Below are 26,071 nucleotides of genomic sequence, written 5' to 3' on the forward strand. Positions count from 1 at the left end.
AGCTGACTGGGAACACTAGGAAACACAAGACATCAACCGACTGGGAGGACACACTCAGGAAATAAACTAACACAAAACGCTGGGCCAACGGCCCAGGACATGACAGAGAAGCAGGTAGAAAACAGGTTCTTTCAAGGTGGTGCAGACAGCTGCTAATGCTAACAGCAGGTTCATTTAACAAATTAACCCAGGTGCTAACACAGACACACAACTCTACACATTTTTGAACCTGCACATTTATCAAATATTACTGAACTTTGTAGCCTGTTTATGGGTCATCTTGTATACTTTTGCTTTAACACAATATATTAATTTATTTTTTAAAAATGCATATATACATACATGATTTAATCAGCTCAACATTTTAAACTGTGACCATATTGTGTTAACTAAATGTCTGTGGAGTGTGAGCTCATTTTTGGACAATATGAAGATTTTTTTTAACTCAGTCTGACACAAGCGTCCATTTTTAAACCTCTAAATGTTTTTGTCTGATTGGAATGTTTATGTTTAACAAACTGTACATTAGCTAATGCTTGTATGTATTGTTTGGTTTTGCTTTTGTGGTTGCCTGCTGACCTGTCCATGCATGCATGCAGCCTTGTGGTGCATTTGTCTCTGTGTTGGTGTTTCAATATCATGCTTAATATTGTTCCGAGAGCATCACTGAAACTGGTACTTGGTTCAAATACTCTGTGGGTAAGGCTCTACAAAAAAAAAGGGGAGACTGACTTTCGATTTCTGACTTTTTTTTTTGGTGGTTGACCTGCAGCCAAATTAGTTGCTGTTCCAGTTTATCACACTGTGCACATAAACATTTAACAGTAGAGCTCTGAAGGCCAACACGGCTCTGTTTTAATATTTCTCACTTACAGTTCAGGCAGGTTTAGGTAACATAATTACTCAGATTTAGGCTTGTTTAATAAAGTTTGGGGTTAAAATCATCTCCTTGACAGATGAAAACTTTTGTTTTAGCACAGTTTTTAAGTACAAACCCTAAAGACAAATTTCTTACATATCAAACCTACTTAAAGGACGGCCTCTCCCATCTGTGAACCCTCAGTACTCCCCGACTCTGTGAATCATCACTTTTACTGGTTTCAGGTCACTTTTAGGTTCAGTTTAACATTTCTCCAGTCAGTGTCCCTCTGTGTCGCAGAGTATCTCATGTTACAAAAATATGATTGGTCAGTTTCAGTGAAGCTCCTGGAACAACATTAATTAGTATTTGGTAATTAAAGGTTAATGATGGGTATAAATATGGACTCTGTAAGGAAGGAGAGAATTAAAAAGATGAATAAAAGCACAAGACGCGTGTGTGTGTGTGTGTGTGTGAAAATCTTACAAAGCACTGAGCCCCAATGCGCTTGCACACATATAAGGTGTGTAGTATCTTAGCAGAACCCGGCCTTCTGCCATCTAGTAGGCTCCAATGTATCTGATGACCTGTTCCTGCACTCACGCACACGTAGGAGATAAAACACAGGATGCATTATCGGCCACAACTTTCAAGCCACATATGAACACAATCCTGAGCTTCAATGTGCTTTAAAATAAAGTATTTTTTACCACAAAATATTAAAATGCTGATATCTGCACTGACCTAAAATATCCATTTTACATACTCAACAGCCTACAAATCACACTGAGTACCTTTCATGGAACAGCCTGAGATGCTAAAAACCAAGGCCAACTAACTTTTATTGATATTTTCATTTTCAGCAATTTTCACACAGCAACCAGCATTTTATTTTGTCATATTTGCATTTCAGTAAATCTCAGCTGTGGCTCGTGGAGGTTTCAAGTGGCATTTCCACTCTAAAATGCTATACACACGGTTTGTCTATGTAGTGGAAATCAGGCTGACCAGCAGAAAAGCCACTATAAATAACACTTTAAAAAAGGATATGAGGATAACTTTAGGTTACTTGCGTAACCCTGGTTCTCAGAGTAGCATGAGTGAGATGTCTCACTATGGGATGCGCCTCCCTGCGTATTCCTCAGAAGCATTTATCTCATTACGCCAAACCTGATTGGCTGGTGATCGCGATGACCATGTCAGGTGGAGCCACCCACCTTTAAGTAGCTTACGCTACGACATAGTCATTATTCAAGATAAGCACCTCTTCTCGCTTCGCCCCAGCAAGAAGGGCTGTCTGGTGAGACATCTCACTCATGCTACTCTGAGAACCGGGGTTACGCAAGTAACCTAAAGTTCTCATTCCTAGCATTCGTTTCGATGTCTCACTATGGGAAATGGAGACTCCCGTATTGCCAGATGAGCTTATCTCAAGCAACCGCCAGCTAAATAGCAAGTAGTCCACCTATCCAAGTGAGGAGCCAGAGCTCAGTACTGCTTGGGCTACACTTGGAGCAGAGACATCCAGTCTGTAGAACCGGACGAAAGTGAGAGGTGAAGACCAGCTTGCGGCTGCACCGATGTCCTGGATTGACACCCCTTTAAACAGAGCCCAGGATGCTGCCAGACCACGAGTGGAGTGAGCCCGCAGGCCCTCTGGAGCCTGCAGCCCCTGACTCGAATACCCCAGCGCAATCGCCTCCACAATCCAGTGTGAGAGCCGTTGCTTAGTGATAGGTTTGCCTCTGTGAGGACCTGCCCATGAAATGAAAAGCTGGTCATTTCCTCAGAAACCCTTAGTCCTGTCCAAATAAGCACGCAAAGCATGAACAGGACACAGCATGTGCAACCTTTGTTCTTCATCAGAAGAAAAAGGAGGCGGGGAGAATGCTGTCAAGGTAATTGGCACATATGACCCAACCACCTTAGGCACATATGCCGGGTTGGGCTTCAGCAGTACCCTAGCCTGCCCCTGGGCAAACTGAGTGCAAGAAGGGTGTGCTGAAAGGGCATGAATGTCACTGACACGCTTAGCCTAGGCTAAAGCAAGCAGCAACACAGTCTTCAGGGACAGATGCTTTAAATCAGTCTCCTGTAGAGGCTCAAATGGGGGGCAACAGAGCCCATCCAAAACCACTGCCAAATCCCAAGGGGGTGCCAGTGGCCTGGAGACAGGGAGTAACCTGCGGGCCCCCTTCATAAAACGGCAAACCAAAGGGTGTTGGCTAACTGTTTTATCGCCAAACCCCATGTGGAAGGCAGCAATGGCAGCCAAGTACACTTTAACTGTGGAAAAGGCTTTTTGCTTGTCAATCAAGTCTTGTAGGAATGACAGAATCAGGCCAACTGGACACTGAAAGGGAATGTGACCCTTCTCGTGGCACCAGTCCTCAAACACCCTCCACTTACTGTTGTACAGAGACCTGGTGGAGGATGCCCTAGCATTCTGAATAGTGTTAATCACCCCCTGGGGAAGATTCACCATACTTAGATTAACCCACTCACGGGTCAGGCCCAAAGTGCCAGGCGCTCTGGATGTGGGTGGAAAATCGACCCCCGTGCCTGGGACAGCATATCCCTGCGCAACGGGAGTTGCCACGGCTGCCCGCACAGAAGCTGATATATCTCCGCTAGCCAGTGCATTGCCGGCCAGAGCGGAGCTATCAGAATCATTGTGTGGCGATGTTCCCTCACTCTGGACAGAGTGGGAGGTATTAACACCAGAGGAGGGAAAGCATACAGGAGCCCGGGTGGCCAAACATGCGCGAGCGCGTCCACACCGAGAGGCGCGCTTTTATCGCGCAAGGAGAAGAAACGCGGACACTGCGCGTTTTCTTCTGAAGCAAAAAGATCCACTGAAGACTGGCCGTAGCGCAGCCACAGCTGTTCTACAATGGCCAGATGCAGGGCCCAGTCGCCATATAGCGGAGTGCCTCTGGATAGCAGATCCACTTCCAGATTTAGAGAGCCTGCGATGTGCGTGGCCCTCAGAGACAGGAGACATTTGCTGCTCCACAGGATCAGTCTGCGTGCCAGTATGTGCAACTGGCGTGAATGCAGTCCCCCTTGACGGTTGATATAAGTGACCGTCGTTGTATTGTCGGTCCTTACAAGGACGTGATGTCCCTGTAGGAACGGGAGAAAGCGCCTGAGGGTGAGAAACACTGCCAGAAGCTCCAGACAATTTATGTGGGATCGTTGGAGAGTGCTGCTCCGGAGACCCCTCACAGATCGCCCTTCGTGGACACCGCCCCAATCGGACAGGCTCGCGTCCCTGGTGACCACTTTCCGACACTGAACAGTGCCCATGGGTACCCCCTGAGTCAGAAAATCCGGATGTCGCCAACGGCGTAAAGCCATTGCACAATCCACTGTTACTGTAACTCTCCGCGCGCCATGACGCACGGGGCTCAGTCTGAGTGAAGCTACCCAGCGCTGAAAATCTCTCATATGCAGCCGGCCGAGTCGCACTACAAGGATGGCTGAAGCCATCAGTCCCAGTAGGCGAAGGCACAACCTGAAGCGGACCATTTTGTGTAGACGAAAAAGAGCGAGGCACACTCTGAACGCCTTCACTCTCTCCGCTGACAGGCTGGCTGTGAAGGAGATCGAGTCCAGAGATAAACCCAGAAATATTATATGTTGTGCCGGAGACAACACACTCTTTTCTGTGTTTATTATGAAACCCAGATCGGTTAGATGCTTCACGACGACACACGTCTGTGTCGCAGCTTCCTGCTCCAATCGCGCTAGAAGGAGCCAGTCGTCTAGATATGTAGCCAGACGAATGCCCTGCTGCCTGAGCGGCGCTATCGCTGCTTCGGTGCAGTGTACAAAAACCCGGGGGCTCAGGGACAGGCTGAAGGGCAGCACTCTGTACTCGTAACAGATGCCCCGAAAAGCAAACCTCAGATACCTCCTGTGTGGAGGGTAAATGGGAATGTGAAAATATGCGTCCTTTAGGTCGACGGAAGTGAACCAGTCGCCCTGGCGCACCAAACGTACCAGAGATGCATGAGTCAGCATCCTGAACTTGTATTTTCTGAGAAATTCGTTCAGAGCCCGCAAATCCAGGATAGGGCGAAGTCCGCACCCTCCCCGCTTGGGGACCAGGAAATACCTGGAGTAAAAGCCGCTTCGACTCTGATCGGGGGGCACTATACATATAGCTCTCTTTTCTAACAGTGAGTGTATTTCCTCCTGTAGAATGCGAGCAGACTCTCCCCATGCTTGGGAATGTATTATGCCCAAGAAACGAGGGGGAGTAACGGCAAACTGAAGCCTATAGCCCCGTGATATTGTTTTCAGTACCCAGGAGGAAGTTGTGAGCTCAGCCCATCTCTCTCTCCTCCGAGATAGAGAAGTGGCAACCTCTTGTGTTTCGTCTGCTTGGGGGGCCCCTAAAACTTGTGTTAGGAGGCCATCTTGCGGTGGGGTACCGTGGTGACAATAGGTTAACACTGCGCATGCGCGGGGTGTTAAACTTTTCACAGCGTCGGTTATGGCACTCTTCCTGAGGGGAAGTGCAGCCCCCTCCCGAGGCAGCAGTGCCATTGTGCTGTTTTTTTTGTTTTGACTGCGCCCTCGACAGTAAGTCTGGATGCTGCAGTGGAACATGCTTTATTAAATAACAGGAGTGTGTGTTTCTGCGACTCAGGAGAGGGGCAGGGTCTGCTGCTCCCGAAACAAAGTCTCCTTTCCTCGTGGCCTGTGCGTGTGCGCTCTGAGGGGGAATAACGCGCAGCGACGGGGACATAGCACTGGGGACATAGACGGGGACACTCTGGAACATAGCAGGTGGGGCTGGTGAAGAGGGAACTTCCAGCTTCTTCACCTGTGGGAAGTGAGCAGTCTGTCAGGCTGCCTTCTTCTTCTTCCTGGCCTGCTGATCGAGGGGCTGCGCTGGTTGTCCTGGCAGAGCCGCTGTCTGAGTCGGGCCATTCCGTGGCCAGCCTGCCCCCGTCTGCTGCCTCGGTGGGGGTACGGAGGGCGGCTGGGGCTTCGTACGTTTTGGGATTCTGAACTGAGGGGGTGGCCGAGGGACAGCCTGTGCAAAGGTCTGTCGCGGGGCCGGAGGAGGCATCGGCTCGGTTTTCCGAGGGAGGCAAAGTTTAAGAACTTCGTCCTCCCTCTTCTTCGCCTCACATCTCTGCTGCATGGAAGCCAGAGCAGTCCCGTAGGCCCTTTCAGTCATGACGGACTGAAAACGGTCCGCCTTTGATGGGAGTGTGGGGTTCCTGGAGGATGCCGCTGCATGGATGGATGGATGGATGGATGGAAATCCATTGCAGCGACGGAGAGCTTTTTAGAATCTGTGTGTGCGTGCGTGCGTGATTCACACTCCAGCCCAGTAGGTGGCGGTAATGCAGTTCTATGTTGGTTTGCCAGCCAGCAATAAAGCCACAAAAAGACGACAGAGCACCAGTAATGGGATTTCCGGCTCTTTTCAGAGAGCCGGCTCTTTAGGCTCGGCTCCCAAAGAAAAGCCGGCTCTTTCGGCCCCCAAATGGCTCCTTAGATTTTAATTTAAAAAAAAAAAAGTGTAAAATGAATTACTAATGTAAAAACATACATTAGGTCTATATCAAACATTTCTTTATATACTCAACATATAATAAAGTGCATCAGGCAGCTCCGACAATTCTGAACCAGATTAATCTGTAAACTGTTTGAAATGGCTATATTAAATTTAATAATTGGACTCCTTGTTCCTGTTGGTATCATTCCTGTTCGATGAAACCAACACACAGAAACCTAAAGGCTTAAACAGCAACACACACTCTTATTATTTAAATTCCTTCAAGCCCTAATAAAAATAAAAAAGGCAGCATTCTCAGATAAAGCAAAAGCACTCCGAAATATATTTATGTTCCAGCAGTGCTGCATGCACTGCTTTGCCCACTGTGTGTGTAACTAAGAAGCAGGGCTGCTGCATCTCTTGTCCATCATAAATAGAATCAGTGGAACAATAAGCTCGGCATTATTGCCTCGCTGCAGTTATATTTGTCTGTTCCTTTTATAGAGAAAACAAACAGCAAACTGCTGTGTGTATGCGGCCCTCGAGTGACCCTTCTGCACCGCATTCATAATCAAAACATTTCTTGTTGTGTAACAAAATATTTTCAAAGCACAGCAGCCGACGCTCAAAACCAGAACATTCACTTGTGAGGTGCACATCACTGCGACGGTTCAGTGTTTTTACTGCCTAAACACAACAATTAGCCATACATTAGATGTGGTACATGGGCCATGTAAATGAGAGGGAATGCAACGGCAAACACACCATTAAGCTGATGGAATGGGGCCACAGAAAGCCTCACTCCCTCCCAAACACGCCAATTAAACATGCCACTGTGCTTTCAGCATACAAAACATCCCAGCAGAGAAATTCCAAGTGAAAAAGTAGAAGCCGGATCAATTTGTTAGAGACTTTAGTGCTGTAATTGTACGGTTACATAGTGCCATCTGCTGGTAGGTTGGCATATGGCATGCAGCCCCCGTTTGAAGCAGCTACTTGCTCATATTTGCACTGACATGTTCAGCATTTTAGCTGAGTGGATTTTAGAATGAAAATGCAAATAATTTGCACGTTTACAGAAACTGCGTCTCCCTGTCAATCCTAAAAATGTTAAGGCGTCCACTAACATCTCTGCTTCTCTGTGCCTTTAGAGGTGGCATGGGGTCAGATGAGTCTGATATTCAAAACAAACAACATCATTACATGGAAAGAGCAGCCACTCTGAGCATTAAAGAGCAACTGGGAGAAAATAAACAGAAGAGCCCTCATGCAAACAAGACCAGTTTGACTGGCTCCTCAATGATGGGAACCCAGTTGACAGGCAAATTAGACACAGTGATTTAACTAGGAATAAATAAACACTTGGACAAATCCATCTGAAAAGCTTTCAGGCTTACTTCACTCTCCACATGTAAATTTGCAGCAGCGGGGAGGGTTATTACATATCAGGTATATGGCAGCTAAGTGTGTGTTTAATCCACAGCCAAAACGACCTGTGAAGTCACAGCAGCTAACGGTGTGTATTTCATTTTGTGTTCAACTTCATTTGAACTACTTTGACTGGAAAGTTACATTTGATTTGAAAAGCGACAAACACAAGATGAGTTAAGATGAGAAAAATCTAAATTTTAACAACATCATATATGTATTAAAGGATGGTACGTGACATTATGTTAGTCATCTGGAGCGTTTCCAGCTCTTTCACAAAACTGTTAAATTTATACAACTGATTATGATATGATCAAAATAAAAGCTATTTTAGATCCACTGCCTTTAAGCAAGTGTGTTGAAAATGTGGCTTGTGGGCAAAAATCAGCTTTTCTTGTCTGGCTGACTGGATGGCCTTACAGAATGTAACAACTGGAAACAAAGAGAATAATTTTGGAGCTTTTTACTGCATTTTGCACCAACAGGTATAACAGTGATACTTGGATATGAAGATGCAGAATTTGTAAACAAGCCTGGAGAACTATTGTTCAAGACCACTTAAAAAAATTCCAATAAAGTCTGGCTCAGAAACAAAATATACAGAAATGAGGGGTGTTATATTTTTTAACTGGTTATGGTGAAATGGGTTTGCTTGATCAAATTGGGCTGCATGTGGTCCACGAGCTAAAAGGAGTCTGACACCACTGCCATAATGCTGCAGACAGCTTAAAGGAATTGTTCAGCCTTTGAGAAACTGTACATATTCAGTGGTGACACTTTAGCTTCACTAAACACAAACAGAGGCAACAGCTGGAAACATCTAGTCTGAGTTTGCCCAATAACAAAATCAACTGGCACCACTAGCAGGTGGATACATGTTGAACCGTTTGGCAAACTGGCTCCAAAGCTGCAACTGGAGACACGTTATTTGAAGACTTATATTGTTCTTTGTTTTTGTGCTGTACCTCAGGATCCAGACAAAGCACTGTGCATTTGTTCCACCCACATCATCCTTCAGTTTATTTGATATCACTGATATCATGGACAGAAGAGCTTAACTCTTGTTTGTTTGTTATGTTGGTGATCCGGGAATTTAAGCTTATCTTATTGTTCACTGACCATTAATTCCTCTGGATGAGTATCAGCTAAATGTCAGCAAATTTAAATACAAAGAGGATTTTTAAGCCAACAGCAGTTCCAGTAATTGGAGTCTCAAATTAGACTCTTCAGATGTAAAATTCACTTGGCAACCAAATGTCTCTGCTGGAAACTGATAGAATGCAACAAATGCCATCAATGTAAATGGGTGGATATGATAAATAGAGCATAGCCATTCTGAAGTTATTGCAGAGTAAATGTGTTTGTCAGGCCAAGCTAGTTAAGGAGCACACGAGTCATTGTGATTTTCCATTTAACAGATAAAAAAAAAACAAGCTATTGTCACAGCGTCTGCAGCTTTCTCGCTGGATCTCACGCTCTCTCTGAGCAAGCTGCAGCACTGCCAAGCCAAGTAATCCCATTACATTTTAACAAGGCCGACAGTTCACTCTGAGTTTATTAGACTCAACATGCAAGTATCCAATTATAAAATGTCTCCAAGATATATAAATCCAGCTCATCCCCGTTATATTTTACTTTTGGGACTCTTTGCTCTGACTGCTGTCTGACTTCATTTTAATTATGAGATGCAGCACGCTGCCCCCTCTGGCTGAAAAAGGTTATTGCACGTTCAAACTAGTGTGATGATCCAGCAGGGGAATCATGTTGATCCTTTCTTCACACAGTTGCTTCAGTAACCTTTGTATTTTTGTGGCAATTTTACTTTATTGGAATAACTTCAGTTTATGTGACTTTATATTTCTTCCCCGCTGCATTTTACAAGGACATGTTGCACCACTTTAATCCACTACACTCACCTGTAGCTGCAGAATGAAATTTGTTGGTTAAGACTTTAAAACTGGACGAGTAAGAAGATGCATTTATTAAAGCAACAATTGAACAGGTTCTATTTATGCATCAGTACCTCAGTAACTACAGTGCAACAGGTGGTTTCATACAGTTTCAGAAATAAACATGAGTATTAGTATTTACTTATAACTATCAAGTTTTTATCTTTTAATATATTTCAACTGCCCAGAAATAAACAGACGTTATATCAGTAAACACTGAATCCACAGAAAATACTTTTTGAGTCACCTTTAGTCAGTAATCACACTGCAGTAAATGTAGATTCATGAATTTTTAATGAATCAAGTCTTTTTCCAGTTCAGAGTTGTCACCACGATGTGCGGTCCTAAAACAGATTCAGATCTGATTTCAGTCAAATGAGAATTAATGTACACAACTGTAAGAGGTGGTGCTGTAAAATGTACAGAAGTAAATGCCATTGGACCCCCCCCCCCCCAAACAAACAAACAAAACCCTGTCCCTGTCATATGCTCAACTAACTGCTTTCTACCGTACCTCTTCTAATAAATAAACCTTGATGCTGAGGTCACTGGCCTCCATGTTTACGTCTGTACAACAGGGTGATTGGGGTGACATCTTCATACTGGCCACATTGAAAACACAATGTCCTCTCACCGCTTACGTTATTTGGTGTCTGCTCATGTCAGAAGTCAGAGGAGAATGGCCAGACTGCTTTGAGGTGATAGGAAGATGATGGTAACTCAAATAACCGCTCTTTATAACCAAAGTATGCAGAAGAGCATCTCTGGGCATACATGTCAAACCTTGAAGCGTGCCGCCTGGTCTGATGAGCCTCGATTTCTTTTGTGACATTTAGATGGTAGGGTCAGTATTTGGCATCAACAACATGAATACAGGGATCCATCCTGCCTTGTATTCACAGTTCAGGCTGCTGGTGGCGGTCTAATGGTGTGAGGGATATTTTTTCTGCACACGTCGGGCCTCTTGCACTGCTTCACAAAACTAAAATCATCTCAAACTGGTTTCTTGAACTTCGCTGTACTCAAATGGCCTCCAGAGGCACCAGATCTCAATCCAGTAGAGCACTTTTGGGATGTGGTGAAACAGATGTGCATTGTGGATATGCAGCCAACAAATCTGCAGCGTCTGCATGATGCTATCGGGTCAATATGGACCAAAATCTCTGAGGAATGTTTCCAGCACCTCGTTGAATCTCTGCCATGAAGAATTAAGGCAGCGCTGAAGACAAAAGAGGGTTTCAACCCGGTATCACAAGGTGTGTTCAGTGAGTGTAAAAAGCCACGGAGTAAATAAATCAATCTGCTCTGAGCAGTAAATTGAGCACTTAAGGTTTGCAGTATGAACAAATCCATCGAGGTGAAGAGATGCTGGAAGCTGAAGGTTTTCAGTCTTTGATAAACCCAGTTTTGTTTCATTATCAACCCACATAACCTAAAACTAGACCTTATTTACCCCCAAAATGTTAAAACATCTCAATAGTCCATCATGTGCTGACTGAAAGCTCCAGCCACCTTTCCTTTACATTTAGTTAGAAAAAATAAAATAAAATAACCTCTTCAAATGATGCGACAGACTCAGGTGTGTTATAAAGTAAAGCTTTAATCATGTATATAGTTTCAGATGTAGTTTCATTACCAGTTGTTAGTTTTACAGGTCATTACTATGGAATGCTGAAAACGAAAGATTATCCAACAAGAAAGTGCGCGAAAGATTACAGTCTGCACCTTTTTCTACATTATAATTCATGTGTATATAAAATTAAAAATAACCTGCAATCAATGCAAAAAATTCTATTTGCAAACAAATAAATGACTGACATAAATTAAATAGATGAATTAAAAGGGAAATATAATCCACTGTTTCCAGCTTCTCTGCTTTACAATTAAGAATATCAAACCCATCCCTAATAATAAGGCCCTTCAAAAAGTACATTCCAGCTGACAGCCACGCACAACGTGTACACAACGTGTACACTCCATTACAATCATTATTGCTCTGTGTAACATCTGTGTTTGGAGGTAAAGGTACCACCTGACTAAAAGAGCTCAGCATAAATTAGTGACATGTAACAGGATCAGGCAAATTGGGTAAAGATAAAGTAAACACAGGAGGAAAACAATCTTTGGATGGTGATGTTATGGCACTGCAGGTCATTATAGTACTGACAAGTACATCTGTGTGTCACACTCAGATTACTGCCTTTTATAATTGTTAGCCTCATGGCTGCCCAGCTGGTGAAATGCTAAGAGTACATAGAAGACCACAGCAGTGTTTTCACATGTAATACATATCATAACCAAATCAGTGCTCACAGTTATTGTGAAAACGTGTCGTCCCTTCTTGAGATCGTTAATATCCGTCCATTTCTGATGCAAATGCAGACCTGATGTGATTGAGCTGAAGCAAGTCTTTACAGAGATTTGTTATACTGTAGGGAATGAATGGAAACCAATAGGTGCCTGGAAATCAGGGAAAACTATTGGGGGGAAAAGTCTAAAGCATGCAATATATAAATAAATACAGCAGTAGAGTCTTTTGGTAGAGTCTCTTTCAAGGGTCAACTGTAGTTGTCCACGGGAAAAATCTGAGTTGGGAGCACTGAGTTAGAAGATAAAGCTTTAAAAGCTTTATAGCACAAAGTCAGCCCATTTCTATTTTGCAAAGCTTGAACTTCACTTTTCAGAAGTGTGGGCGACAAATGCTTCTGAACTGCTGTTAAACATAAACATAAGATGGCGAAAACCCACAGCAAAAAAAAAAAAAAAAACAAGCCCATAAAATGATGCAGACACAGTACTTAAACTAAAAGCTCTCACAACAGATAAAGCTGGTAAAACACCTTTTTTTTTAATGAAAAACAAAATGACTGAAGAAATAAAGCACATGAAGTATTCCAGAGTAAAAGTAAACATGAGAACACATTTAAAGACGTGTCACAACTTAAATCTAGACACTCGCAGAGGACATCTTCTGCCAAGCCAATGATGGATTATGCAACAAAAGCAGTCCCGATCCTCACCAAACTCTTGTATTTTGCACACACTCCACCTCTGCACCAAGTGTTATGAAGTTTTGCTTGACAGTTTCTGCATAAACTTGTTGATAAACAGACAAAAATCAAATGGCACCAATCACATACATCCACCTCTGCTTTAGCTTCGCTAAGGAACGAGTTACCAGTGTAGAAAAACATTCAGCGAACAAAAAGCACTCATTTGAAAAAAAAAAACGTGAAGAAAACGGACAATTAAACTGTAAAGGGCTTTTGTTTGATTTGTGCAACAAGCAAAACAAAGGCAAGAGTGATCACTATATGACTTTTTGTATTATATATGAGTACGATAAAATAGGTTCTTCTATAGGCTGTATGGCTTCAGATTAAAGTTTTCTGCTCCAAACATTACCCTCCAAGGAGTGTGAAAACACTCACCCAAAATATGCATTTGATATGAAAAATAAAGATTTCTCTCCTTTTTTTTTTTTGACAAATACAAGTCTTTGGAAGAAAATAATGATGTAATAATTAATGATGTGGCGCCTTGTTGTAGGAACTGTTTTAGTCTAAATGTGTGTCCTTTGGTTTCCCTCTATCTGTTCACATACACAGCTATTATTAGCATGTTTTAATTAGACCAGAAAGTAAATAAATGAATGCAACACTGCAACCTGCTTTGCATTTAAACAGCTAAACATACTCAGCAGGAGCAGTTTTACAAATGTATTACTTGCTGCAGCTTTCCTAATAATGATCTAATAATCAGTTCCTGCAAGCAGTAAAGGGTTAAAACCAAGTACCTTTAAGTGGCTAAAACAAAGAGCATTTGGGACTATGATAAAGAGATGTAGGGAAACAGTTCTCAGGATTTCAGCAACTTCAGTTAAACACCAATTTAAACGGTCAAAAATCCAAAGCTGTGTGTGAATATTACGGTCCTTGAGGCAACTTTGCCTCTTCAGTTCAGTTCTGAAACAACTCTTTGGCCTCTGACCTCATCTTTGTTGACATTTTCAGCACCTATCTCCTGACAGTCTAACCGGCATGCTGACATTTCAGAGAAAAAGTAAATTCAGTTTAGTCAGGAAACGGGGAAATGAGATGTTTAAAGGTCTGACCCTCCTGTTCGTGAGCTGTAACTCCTTTTAGAGAACCAAACTCAACTGCAACAGCACAGCTATGCTCAGATTTTTCACCCTTTCGTGCACATTCACATGAGCGCATGTGATCCTATAACCCCTGCTACTGTAACCATATCTAGAAATCTAGAAAATAGATGATTGGAAGAAGAGTGAAGGGCATTAACGAGCCTGTCAGGTTCTTCTGTTCCTTCCTCAGCTGTAATGTGAAGTTTCTGGATGCACAAAGACCCAGGAGGGTTCAGCTGTCAGTGACACCTAGAAAATAACCAGAAAACTGAAAGAGGCTCATTCAAACTACTGAAGTTAATTCACCGGTTTTCAATGCTGGAGTCACCACTCCATAGAAAGATCTCTGCATGCCATATATTGAAAAACTAAGTCAAGTGATATTAGATTTGGGTGAAAGAATACCCGCGGGTTTAAGATCCTATCGCTCTGTGGCATCGGCCACATACGGCCATTTATTTAAGCTATTCAAACTCGAATCAGCAAATCATCACATCAGTAACATAAATCATTTATGTTATCATATAGTAGCTCTGTTAAAAGATGTGTGATGTATTTTACAAACACACTGTACAACTATATAGAATAAAATTATAAAGAAACACTAGATTCTGATTTCATGCCTGCAGGTAACTTTTCAGTCTTGCTCAGATGTGCAAAAAGTCGAGTTAACTGTTTGTTAGGTCTGTCTTAATGCCCAGGTTTGATTTTAGCTTTGCCTGTAGCAGTGATGTGTATAAGCAATGACAGATTTATGAATGGCATTCATTCATAAAAGCATATTATGTTCAATTTAAATATGTCACAGACCTGCATAGAGTAAAAGTTTTTTGCCATGACATGCCTACAGTCTTAGATTTTTAAAGAAAGTTAGGAGGCATGGATTGATTTCTGTACAAACTATCACTTCTTGACTCTTGTAATATCCTGAATAATAATGCTTCTCAAAAAGTTAAAAAAAAAGATTAAAGGTCTTAAATGTGTAGAAGTCTAAAGGAGTGTGAACAACTCCACCCATGATTGAGTGACTTTTAAAAGGTGTCATAAATTGAACATAAAACACTGGGTTGGAAAAATAAAATATATATAATGTTAGACCAAAACATCTGTACTGCATTATGGCCTAAGAAGCATCTAAATCTCTTCAGGTTTGTAGGTGTTGGAGACCCCACAAGTCCCTCCACAGCCAGGGAACAACTGCAGTTTGTATTTTAATTAAATACATCTAGATTTGAACTATCCCACAAGTACCAGAGCAAACTGATCACAAACAGATATCAGCATCCCTGACATTAAAATGTGTTATAAGACAGATAAAATTAAAAAATTGCACCAAGTGAAAATGTTTGACATCAAATAAGGCCAAATATTTCTAAATAGCTACAATCTAAATGTTTGGATATCCAGCAAGTTCAAGTGACAGAATGACAGCAAGAAACTCAAGTGCAATAAAAGTCAAAACTAGGCTGAAGTAGCTTTCTGTGGCTTACCCAGCAGCTGAGAATGTGGTTTTGAAGACAGAAAACATGACCAAACGTAAAGCTAACAACTATGCTATCACCAAGACAGAAAAACGGACACTAAAAATAACATTGTCTGAAACTAGAACAGTCCAAACCTTTGGTAATGCATAGTTCTTTCCTGAACATCTCAGACCATCATCCACACCCTCCACCATTATCAAGTACCAACTCCAGAATTTGCTCTACCACTGCAGCCTAAAAAAAAAAAAAAAAAGAGCAATGGCAGGAACAAACTAATGGCCCTTCCATAACTGGCCTGCTATCTCAGGGGAGAAAGGCCTCATCTTCATCTTCGTCCGCACTGGGACCAGGGTCGCTCAGACACCTCATTAGTTTCTGCTGATCTTTTGCTCCGTCTGCCTCACCCGGCTTGTTAGGTTCCCCTGGCCTCAATGGGGGCTTCATCATCAGGCCCTGCTCCTCCTCCTGCTGCTGCTGGTTAGCCTGTCCAAACTCATCCAACAGGTTAACAGAGTCTGGAGACTGAGGAGAGGCCAGGTCTACCTGGATCACGGGCACCTTGTCTGACACAGGCTTCACATTGTAGGCTTGGGGGTCTACAGGTGGGACAAGGGTAGAATATGAGGGAATTAAACTTATTTTAGTGGACATTAACAGGGATCTAACATCATACAGTCACTCCTTCAGCATGCATGAACAAAGAATGTACAAGGGGATCAACAAACATGAAGGGCAACACAGTCACTGCACAAAATTACATAACAACAGGCTTTAAGACCTTTCCCAAAAATAAAGTAAGGTTAGTCACGACCCTTTAAGGTGCAGCACATGCTGGAAGAGGCCAACTTTTAGTTAAAGTGAACACAAACTGAAGCTCCCCACATGTAACATGCTCAACTCTAGTCTACAGCATCACTGCTTGCCTGCAATAAATCACCTGCATTTGGCTTTTATCAGCTTCTTAATGAGAGTCGCCTCATTAGTAACAAATAATTAATGAGTGTTTACAAGCAGGACAACTGGCGCATGCATGTTAGGATTGCTGTTGTGTTATCACAGCTCAAAATGAATCTTCTCTACACTCACAACATACCTGAACACATTTTGTTTCCTTTTTGCTCCTGACCAGCTCTGATATCAGTACCTTTGCCTAAAATAAAATCACACACTGTTTTACATGCTGGCTGGCACATGCAAACAGATTTCCATCAGTGGGGAAATATCTGTTGGTGCAGCTGGGAACAGTAAGTGTCTCTATACTCTTTATTGATTAGTATCATGTGAACCTAATAAAATACAATATCTGACTCTTCTGGCTCCCATTATAGACATTTTCTTCTAATATTTCAGGAGGTACCTGAAAGTAAAATGGTTGAATTTACTGAGTGTTTGCATTTGGCTGGAGCTCAGATAAATGTGTTTACCTGATGCCAGTCTGGCTCTACACATGGTGGGCGAGTCTGGAGGAGGAGCGGGGACCGTCAGGTACTTATTCATCTCTTTAATCTAGGAAAACACAGGGATGTTGTTGGTGCAGCAATTTACTAAAACACATGCAAACATGCACAGAACTACAGTATATAGGGCAGAAGGAGTTTGTACAATTCTAACAAAGTGGAAAGTCAATATTTGGTGTGACCACCTTTATTCTTCAACACAGCCTGAACTCTCAGTTTTGTCATTTCTTTAAGTCATCTTCAGGAACAGCTCTCCCGGCTTCTTGAAGGACAGTCAAAGCTCTTCTTTGGATGTTGGCTGCCTTTTGTTCCTGCCAAGATGATCCCACACTGCTGGGATAAATTTGAGGACCAGGCTCTGGGGAGGCCAATCTATGACTGGTAGTGTTCCACTGTGTGTTTTTCTATCCAGCTATGCTTTTACTGCACTGGCAGTGTGTTTGATATCATTGTCATGCAGAAAAATGAAGCTGTTGCCAATCAGAGGTTTTCCAGATGGTATTGCATCATGGATCAAAATCTGATAGAATTCCATCAGTTTGACAAGATCCCCAACACCACTGGCTGAAATACAGCCCCAAACCATGAGAGCCTCCATTGCATTTTACAGATGGCTGTAGGTACTCGCTGTTGGACCTCTCTCCTGACCTCCTCTATACATACTGACAATGATTTGGACCAGAAATTTGGATTATCACTCCATAAGACCCGTTGCCACTGATTTTCAGCCCAGTTCTTGTATAATTTGGCAGACCTCAGCCTTTTCTCCCTGCTTGCCTTGACAGCCACCTGTTCACTGAGACCATTTCTAATGAGGCTTCAGTGAACAGTAGATAGATCAAATGAAGGACCAAATGCATCTCTCAGGTCTTGTGTCAGGTGTTTGCTGGAATTTTTTATTTCTTATGGACATGACTTTGAGATTCTGCTCAGTTGTTGTATCTTTTAGGTCTGCCACTACTTCTTTTGTCAGTTTTTAAGGGCACACTGCGCTGAGATATACCACGTTTTTAGTTAATAGCGTTTTGTGAACCAAATTGTTGGTGCAAAACTACAATTTTATGCATGACAAACTGTCTTCCTGAAATCCTTCACCAGCACGTGTCATGAACTCTTCTGCAGAGAAATCTTCCTGACTGGGCTCCTGCTGTTTTTGTTATTGCGGTTTCTGTAGCGGTGGGGTTTTACACCAAACCCTCCTCCTTTATTCTGGCTTGGGACCGGCAAGATGCTTCCTGGGGGATGCATCTAGGTGGCCCATTGCTCCCCAGGAAGTTCACAGGAACAAGACGACAAACTGTCTCAGGGCATTTTTAATAGATTCAACTAAACAAAAAAAAGGAGCAAATGATGTGTTTTTGTGACAGGCTGCTAGTAACAAAGTGCCTAAAAATACAATTTAAATGCGGTTCTGTGCTAAGTTGACCGTTATGTGTAGACACAGCACTAGTTCATCCCTTGAGGTAGGCGCCTTTTTTATGCTTGACCGATTCATATCTCTGAGTTAAGCAGCTTAAACACACAAACACATACAAAAAACAAACAAAACATTTCTCTGTCAATGTTCAGGTACAAAGAACAGAGAAAAACTTTGAAAGACCTTCAAAAAGCCTGGAGAACTATTGATCAAGGCCATTTTTTAATAAATTACAAGACAGTTTGGCTCCTTGGAAGCAAAGTATAAATAAAGGAAGAGTGGCTCAAGACTTTTGCACAGTATTGTACATAAACATTCAAAATCAATACTTTAGAAAAAACTTAGATAGTAGAAAACTGCCAGAAATACAGTTTCTGCTTCATTTAACTGTTTGGGAAATAGAGCAACCAAAGTGAAATATGATGATGAGTACACCATTAATCAATGTCACACAGAAACTCTATTAAAATTATGTGTTTCTTCATTAGACTCTGCAGACATCCTTTCGAGCCTACAGTCACTTCTAGCACATTCAATTTAGCCTAAACAGGAATCAATTTTTATACAGTTTTATTTATGCTGGCAAACTTTTGTTCAGCTCTGATCAATATTTGACAAAGGAGACAGCTGGCTCCATTTAGGAGATGTTCTTGACTCCAATAGTTGATGCTTACCTTCTTCTCTATCTCCAACATCTTTTGCTTCTTTATCAATAAATCACTGAGCCCGTCTTCATAAGGATCCACCACCAGAGTATGCCTGTTATAGGAGCGCAGCTGAGAAAGACACAAGAACACACATTAAAGAGATTGTACTACCGCTCTGTCACATCACTGCATAGTTAGTCAGGTCATGATTGGAACTGGAATAATATTTTTTACAAATTTCAAAAATTAAATAAAAATCAGTATAAATTATTGCATGAGCAGAGCTAATGATTTTAACTCAAATTCTACCTCAAAATCAATCAATACATTATAAACAAATCCCCTAAAAGCACCAATCAATACTTGTAATGAAATTCTCAACTGCCAGTGACACAAAGCCAATTATTGATACAAATGAGAAATGAACATGTAAATAAAGAGTCTATTCATTTATAGGCAGAGATACCCTCTGTCGTGTCCTCTGAAGATTGGTCCTGAGGATTTTCCGGATCTCCTCCTCTCTGTTTTTAGGCAGCTGTGGAAGAGCTCTCTCTGCAGGCTTGGCAGGAGCCGGCTTCCTGGGCTGTATGTTCCTGACAAAGACAGGAAAAAATGATCCGAGATTTTGGATATCAGAGCACTTACACAGCTTATAGTCTCTGGAGCTTGAAAACGGCAACTGTACTTCTTTAAGTTTCTTGATGACTTTTCTCCTCTCATCTGAAAGGCTTCAGATGTGTACAATAATCCCTCGCCACTTCACGGTTCGCTTTTCGCGGACTCTCTGTTTCGCGGGTTTTCAATCAATATTAGTGTAAAATATTTATTGCGGTATTTTCGCTGTTTCACAGGTTTTTGCGGTACTTGTTCTTCACATGCGTAGTACGTGTTGTACAGTAATGTATATATTTGGTGTATAAGTGTGTGGGGAGGGTTTATAAAAACTTAAAATAGTGCATAACTACTAAAATAATATATAAGTATTAAAATAAATATAGCGTCCCTACTTCGCGGATTTTCACTTATCGCGGGTGGACCTGGAACGTAACACCCGCGATAAGTGAGGGATTACTGTACACATATATCAATCATGCTTAATATTTCCTTTGTATATTAGATGTATGTGATACTATAGCCATTAATCTTATTATTTTATAAGTATTTTCCCTTGTGCATACAACTGTCCACACTTTATTCACATTTAGTGAAGAAATGGACTCATGGACTTAACTGGAAATTAAGACTGGCCAAGGATTCATTTAGCGATTTACGGTATCACCTACTGCTTCTCACTGCAGATTATACCTCCTTGGATCGTATAACCATCCAAAGAGACCTTTACAATTACCAAAGACTCCTCAATATTTGCTGAATGAAAAACAAGAGAGAAGGTGTTGTTTATATATCTGAAAGTCCAACAGGATCTTAGCTCGGTCATTCTCTGACACACAGAGCAGGAAAGTGTGGGAGAGATGGGAGAAGCAGCCATGCTGATAATGAGTCAAGTAAGAATACACTAAGCTAGCGAATTCCTAAAAACAAACTATGTAAATAATGTGGATACAATTTACAGGTGATTCAGCAGAGGGTGTGCTTTGGATAAAGCACGTAAAGATTACAGTGAAATATGTCGTTATCTAGACTAATTGAGCTACACAGATTAAACTGCTAATAGATACAGCAAAACACCACTGTGCTCCGGAACAGGAAGTGATATGATACCCCAGTGAGAGCCAACACCAAGTGACAGCACCGCCAAGCTTATTATCCCAGCAGGGTATCTGATGACCAGCAGGGTGTAGGTGTTAGTTGCCCAGATTATATGTTTGACACGTAATGACAATAAATTGATTCTGATTCTGATCTTGGTCTTCCAATTGAGCTGACTCTTCAGGACTTGCCATACTCTCTGCAGGTACTTGGTGGTTGCAGCTTTCCGAGCAGCTTCTTCATGGTTCCCATTTGCCTGTTCTAAGTTACTTGTAGCTGTCCTCAATGTCTACATCGTTGCCATCTGGTAGTGCAATCCCCTCAGTTTTGACTACCTCCCTGTCTTTGTTACCATCCTACTAATTGATTCTAAATTCCTTATGTACAGCACTGTTGTTGTTTTAAATGTGCTATATAAATAAACGTGACTTGACTTCATCCAGTCCAAATGACACTCTAATGTCAATTGGACTGGAGATCCTAGCAGTGTGCATCGGTGAATAGATGTCTTATTCATTGCTGGCATACAGCTTGATGTTATCCATATAGAAGAGGTGGCTGAAGACATTATTTATATATATATTATGACTGAGAATGATGCTGCTCAGTACTTACTGCATGGAAACAGTGGAAGGTGTAGCAGGCAGCTTGAGTCCCCCTCCACTCTCAACCAGCTGAATGGCCTGTTTCATCTCCATCTTGTGGTAGAAGGCAATGAGCTGCGGCTCCTTGGAGCGTTCACCAGCAATCAGCCACTTCTTTACATACTTCTTGTTGAAACGATTTAGTCTGAGAGGAAGAAGGGAGCAAAAATTTAAAACTGACAAAAAAAAAAATGGTAAAAATGGTAAATATAGGAATTAATTACTGGCAGCTGTATTACAACATTTCTGACCATAGATAAATACACTGTAATTAGCTGAACAAGAGACAAAATTAAACAACTACAATTTTGACAATAATTATGAATAAAAAAGAGCAAATATTTAATATTCCCAGCTTGTCAATAAATTTGGGCTCAATTAATTTGTGACAAGTTTTATGTTTGATAAGTAATAGTTGTGAAATTAATAATAAATGTGTGTCAGGTCAATCCTGTTTGAAATCCATACTTGTCCTTCCAGTGGTGATGTCCGTAGTGTCCACAGATATCCTCAATCCCTGTCAGTAAGTGGTCAAGGAACTGGGGATGGAAAAAAGGAACAAGAGTTGTTGAGGAGACAGAAAACTCTACTCCAGAAAGAATCCTGCCAACATCATCATAAACATCAGCAGACAATTCATGTTATGGTATAAAACCAGCAGCAGCAGCTGCCAGGTGATTGCCTGGACACAGTTTGTTAACAGCGGGAATATGCCTGTTCAGAGAAGTGGAGAAACACACCGATGGATTTGCTGCTCAGACTGCAGCTGGCCTGATCGGCCTGCTGCGCTGACTAAGCCTGTAGATGACATTCTGACAGGCAGTGTTGCTATGGGAACAAGTACGCAGAAATGTCCTGCTTTGTCAGGATTGATTCATATCAAGACTGCGCCGACCTGTGGGTCTCCTTTTTAAAAGCGGTAAGAATATGGAAAATCTGTCAATATACAGAGATCCATTCTGACTGTTCTTCAGCTGCAAGCTCCTTAACTGTGGAGTTGCTCCGTAGCCCAATTTATGTCTATTCAACACATCAACACAGAAACCAGGACATGATGTGTGATTTAACTCTTTGTGACACTGTTTTGTCCCTGTCATTCATAACACTGTAAAACACTAACAGCACCACATTATGCATCGAATGTCATCTGAAGGTAATATTTTCTTTTCAGTTGCACTTTTCAGAATATCATTTACATTGTGATACCACTGTCAACACAAGAAATATATCCCAGTAGGAATGTATTGTGGGCTCTTATAATACAAGTAAAAAACAAACAAACAAAAACCACTAAAAGGTGGTTAAGAGGATCTGCAGCAGGTGGAATAGATATGTCACCACTCTCTGTGTGTGTGTGTGTGTGTGTGTGTGTGTGTGTGTGTGTGTGTGTGTGTGTGTGTGTGTGTGTGTGTGTGTGTATTTGCTCGAGCACCTCAGTGAATCTAATCTCTGGTGTTTTACAGTGAAGGGGAGGCCATTAGAGCCACCTGCTCGTTTTTCCATTGAGAACTGGTGACTCACCACCAAGCCCCAAAGATGGCTCTGTGTCTTTCTCTCTTTGTGTCTGTGTATGTCTGTGTATGTCTGTGTGTGCTGATGTGGGGACTAATTTTCTGAGATGCATTAATATCTAACAGCAGCTCAGCGACTGTGGAAGACTGTGGTTATCAAAAACTACAGATACAAGATTTGTTTTGGATGTGTTTATGACTTTAATTTAATCTGACTGTTAAAAAAAAGAAAGAAAAAAAAACAGCTGAAATTATAATATGGGGCAACAAAAGTCATTTTATAATGAAAGTCTGAATTTATAACGGCAGCAAGTACCAAAAGCACACTGCACTATGAAGTACCACCACACAGCCAGTAGGTGGGAGCAATGACCAAAGTTTGACTAAATGGCTGCTCTTCACATAGCTGCACTGAAAGGAATATGAAATACCATTCCTGCATCAAAATGTTATTTATGCGACTTTTGTGCATTCCTTAACCCGGGGAACTGCATTTAAAATGACCAATATTGGTAATATTTGTATCCATGCAGAGTTTTCTCCTTCCATAGTCCAAATACATGCTTGTTTGGTTAATTAGTGATTATAATTTGCCAGCAGGTGTGCATACATTTTATCATTTTCTCTTTGTCATATGACCTGGTGACCTGTCCAGGTTTTACCCTGCCTCTCACCCCACGATAGCTGGGATAGGCTCCAGATCCCGCTGACCCTAAGTTGGATAAGCAGTTAAGAAAATGGAAAATGGATGGATGGATGTTAAACACACTTCCCTTGGTTCAAACAGTTCTGATAATTAATTTGTCAAATTCATCCCAAAAGGTTCTGGGTCATCTGTAACTGCAATCACTAAAACTGACAGTGAAGGCTGTACCTGGGTGTGGATCTCTTCATTAATCGAGCGCTTGGCCTCTTGTTTTTTCTTCACTGCCAGCAGCTCCACCAGGGGTTTGATGGTCATGCCCTTCAAGGAGGATGAGGAGAATAAAACATTATGTAATGTACACACTTCCCTACTGTGCTTGAAGTAGTAGAAACAAATACATTTCCTTATCTACCTATCCATGCAAGTGCTTTAAAACATTTATGGTAATATTTTTCTAACAGTTCTGTGTCTTTGTCAGTAAAATGTACAATACAAATCAGCAGCTCTGACATGTGCTCATCTTCTTAGATAATACCAGCCCCAGTTACTGAAATCAGGTGAAGGCTGAGTAGCATTACATGAACACATTGGTTACAACATCTGTCAGCACTGGAGGTTTGCAACATACACAAAGTCCCAGATTTCAGCTTTAAAGATCAAAATCAAGCAAAGATCATTTGTTACACAGCAAATGCAAAATATGGAGCTACAACTTAGCATAACAGGAACAAGTGTTCTGTATGATTCTGCTATCAGCAGCCTGTTCATATGGGAATTTCAGTTAGGATAAATGGAATCATACATACCAGTAAATCTACCCTGCCTGGAAATATTCTGATGTAATCACATGGCATGATTTCATTAGGTCAGCCAAAACATTTAAAAGGTCTCTTTTGAATTTTACTATTTATTTTTTTTATTCAGGCTTGACTCTTTTTTTATTCTGCTCTCTCTTGTAACACCCATGTAACATTTGAAATTTGTCTATTTTGGAACTGTTAAAGAATTATTTTGTTAACTGTGAAAAATTAACCATCATATAAAAATCATAAAACTGTGGGTTCAGACATTCAAATCCAACTTTAAGGTCAAACCCAGAAGCATTGGTCAAAGCAGCATTAGAGCATTTTAAGGGAAATGGTGTGTGTGTGTGTGTGTGTGTGTGTGTGTATTTATGGAGTTTTGCTCCTATTATTCTGCTTCTTAAATAGATTAAGAAAGCCATATGGTTAAGTATAATGGCAAACAGTGGATGACACATGACTCCTGCTGTTTAATAATGCAGGTATGTATGCAAAGGACCATTTGCCTTGATGACCTTATGTTTATTCCATGTTTACTTATATAAAAGCAGTAATATACAAGACCTTTCAAAGAAGACACTTATTTCTTCAGGGATCGGACTTCTTGCTTAAAATGCTGCATTTCCAGATCAGTGCAGTTACCCTATGTCATAATGGAGAAATGAGACTGACTGTATTTCTTACATTTGCTTAGATATCTGCTTACAGAATCTGCCGCATAACAGTCTCTGTATTGTAGAGTATAACATTTAACTGCATTACAAACATTATGGATGTCTTACCAATCTAACTTGTTTGATATGGCAATTTTTTAATAAACACTCGTGTCAGTTAAGACACCCAGTGACACCTAACCAGATAATAAGCCATGACCAAGGTCACAAATCCAGAATTATAAGGGCTTCTAGTATAATAGGCAAACAGAAGTAACCCAAGAAGAGAAATCTCATTCATATGCCTACTGACAAACAAAATGATAAAGATGTTCACTTCATATCATTAAGACTACCCTGCCTTTTGTCCTATGGCAGCTGGGATCGAAACCAGCAACCCCACCCCGACCCTGAATTGGATGGATGGTTAACACTTCCAAATAGCAACACACACACACACACTAAACCTTGCAGGTAAAAGGAGGCATCTACCTACAAACTCCTGGTCTGAGTCAGTTACAGAACCAGAGATCCACTGGTGAATCGAGCAGACTGAATAAAATATGTTCCACTCTAGTTTCTGAGGAGAGAGAACATGCTTCCAGGGTTTTATTTTAGCTGCTGCCGGTCTGAGTCTAAATCATTCCTGAAAACCTTCCTGTGGAGACTGATGGCTGAGTGATGCAGTGTGCTTAAAATAAGCAAAACTCAATATATGTGCAACCTGCACGTGTCTTTACCTTGAATTTACATTCCACTTTTACATTTGTATTTATCTTAAGGTTCACACATCTAACCAAGCCGAGTCTTTAGATAACCCATGTCTTTTATTCCTTCTATTTATTTTTTTATTTTTTTACATGTGATGTACAAATTATCTCACTTGCATTTATGTTAGCGTACACAGCTACAGCACAAAAATTACATTTTTCAACCAACAGGAGCTCAGAAAAAAGAAAATAATAATTAGGCCTATAGCAGTAATAATAATAATAATAATAATAATAATAATAATAATTGGTGTGATCAAATATGAAATGTATTTTAAGTTCAATTCTCTGCATGGCCAGCTGTATGAATGGTTGCAAAAACATTTGTTCTCAGATAGACTAAGTTCTACTTTGGTGAACTGTGGGGGATTCAAACAGTGAAGGGAAACATTCAAATTAGATGTATTAGATGCAAATACATGGCACCAAAA

At 41.4% G+C, this 26,071-nt stretch overlaps 1 protein-coding gene and 1 pseudogene across 2 annotated transcripts in view; both read right to left on the bottom strand.

Moving 5' to 3' along the window:
* Positions 1 to 2,324: 2,324 nt before the first annotated feature.
* Positions 2,325 to 5,413, bottom strand: LOC115794218 (uncharacterized; annotated as a pseudogene).
* Positions 5,414 to 11,336: 5,923 nt separating this feature from the next.
* Positions 11,337 to 26,071, bottom strand: part of slc9a1a (solute carrier family 9 member A1a) — a 30,452-nt gene continuing 15,717 nt past the window's right edge. Inside the window, exons 6-13 of one of the 2 annotated variants that reach the window (XM_030749632.1) lie at positions 23,643 to 23,732; positions 21,726 to 21,796; positions 21,229 to 21,402; positions 19,370 to 19,496; positions 18,931 to 19,032; positions 16,807 to 16,888; positions 16,476 to 16,532; positions 11,337 to 15,978 (exon numbers count right to left, since the gene is read on the bottom strand). In XM_030749632.1, the coding sequence (XP_030605492.1) occupies positions 15,686 to 15,978; positions 16,476 to 16,532; positions 16,807 to 16,888; positions 18,931 to 19,032; positions 19,370 to 19,496; positions 21,229 to 21,402; positions 21,726 to 21,796; positions 23,643 to 23,732 (996 nt within the window). In that variant the 3' untranslated portion in view covers positions 11,337 to 15,685. The remainder of the gene's footprint in view (positions 15,979 to 16,475; positions 16,533 to 16,806; positions 16,889 to 18,930; positions 19,033 to 19,369; positions 19,497 to 21,228; positions 21,403 to 21,725; positions 21,797 to 23,642; positions 23,733 to 26,071) is intronic. The other variant, XM_030749633.1, reaches the window with a different exon arrangement.

This window comes from Archocentrus centrarchus, chromosome 16, assembly GCF_007364275.1.
Source record: "Archocentrus centrarchus isolate MPI-CPG fArcCen1 chromosome 16, fArcCen1, whole genome shotgun sequence".
In the NCBI taxonomy this organism is placed as follows: Eukaryota; Metazoa; Chordata; class Actinopteri; order Cichliformes; family Cichlidae; genus Archocentrus; species Archocentrus centrarchus.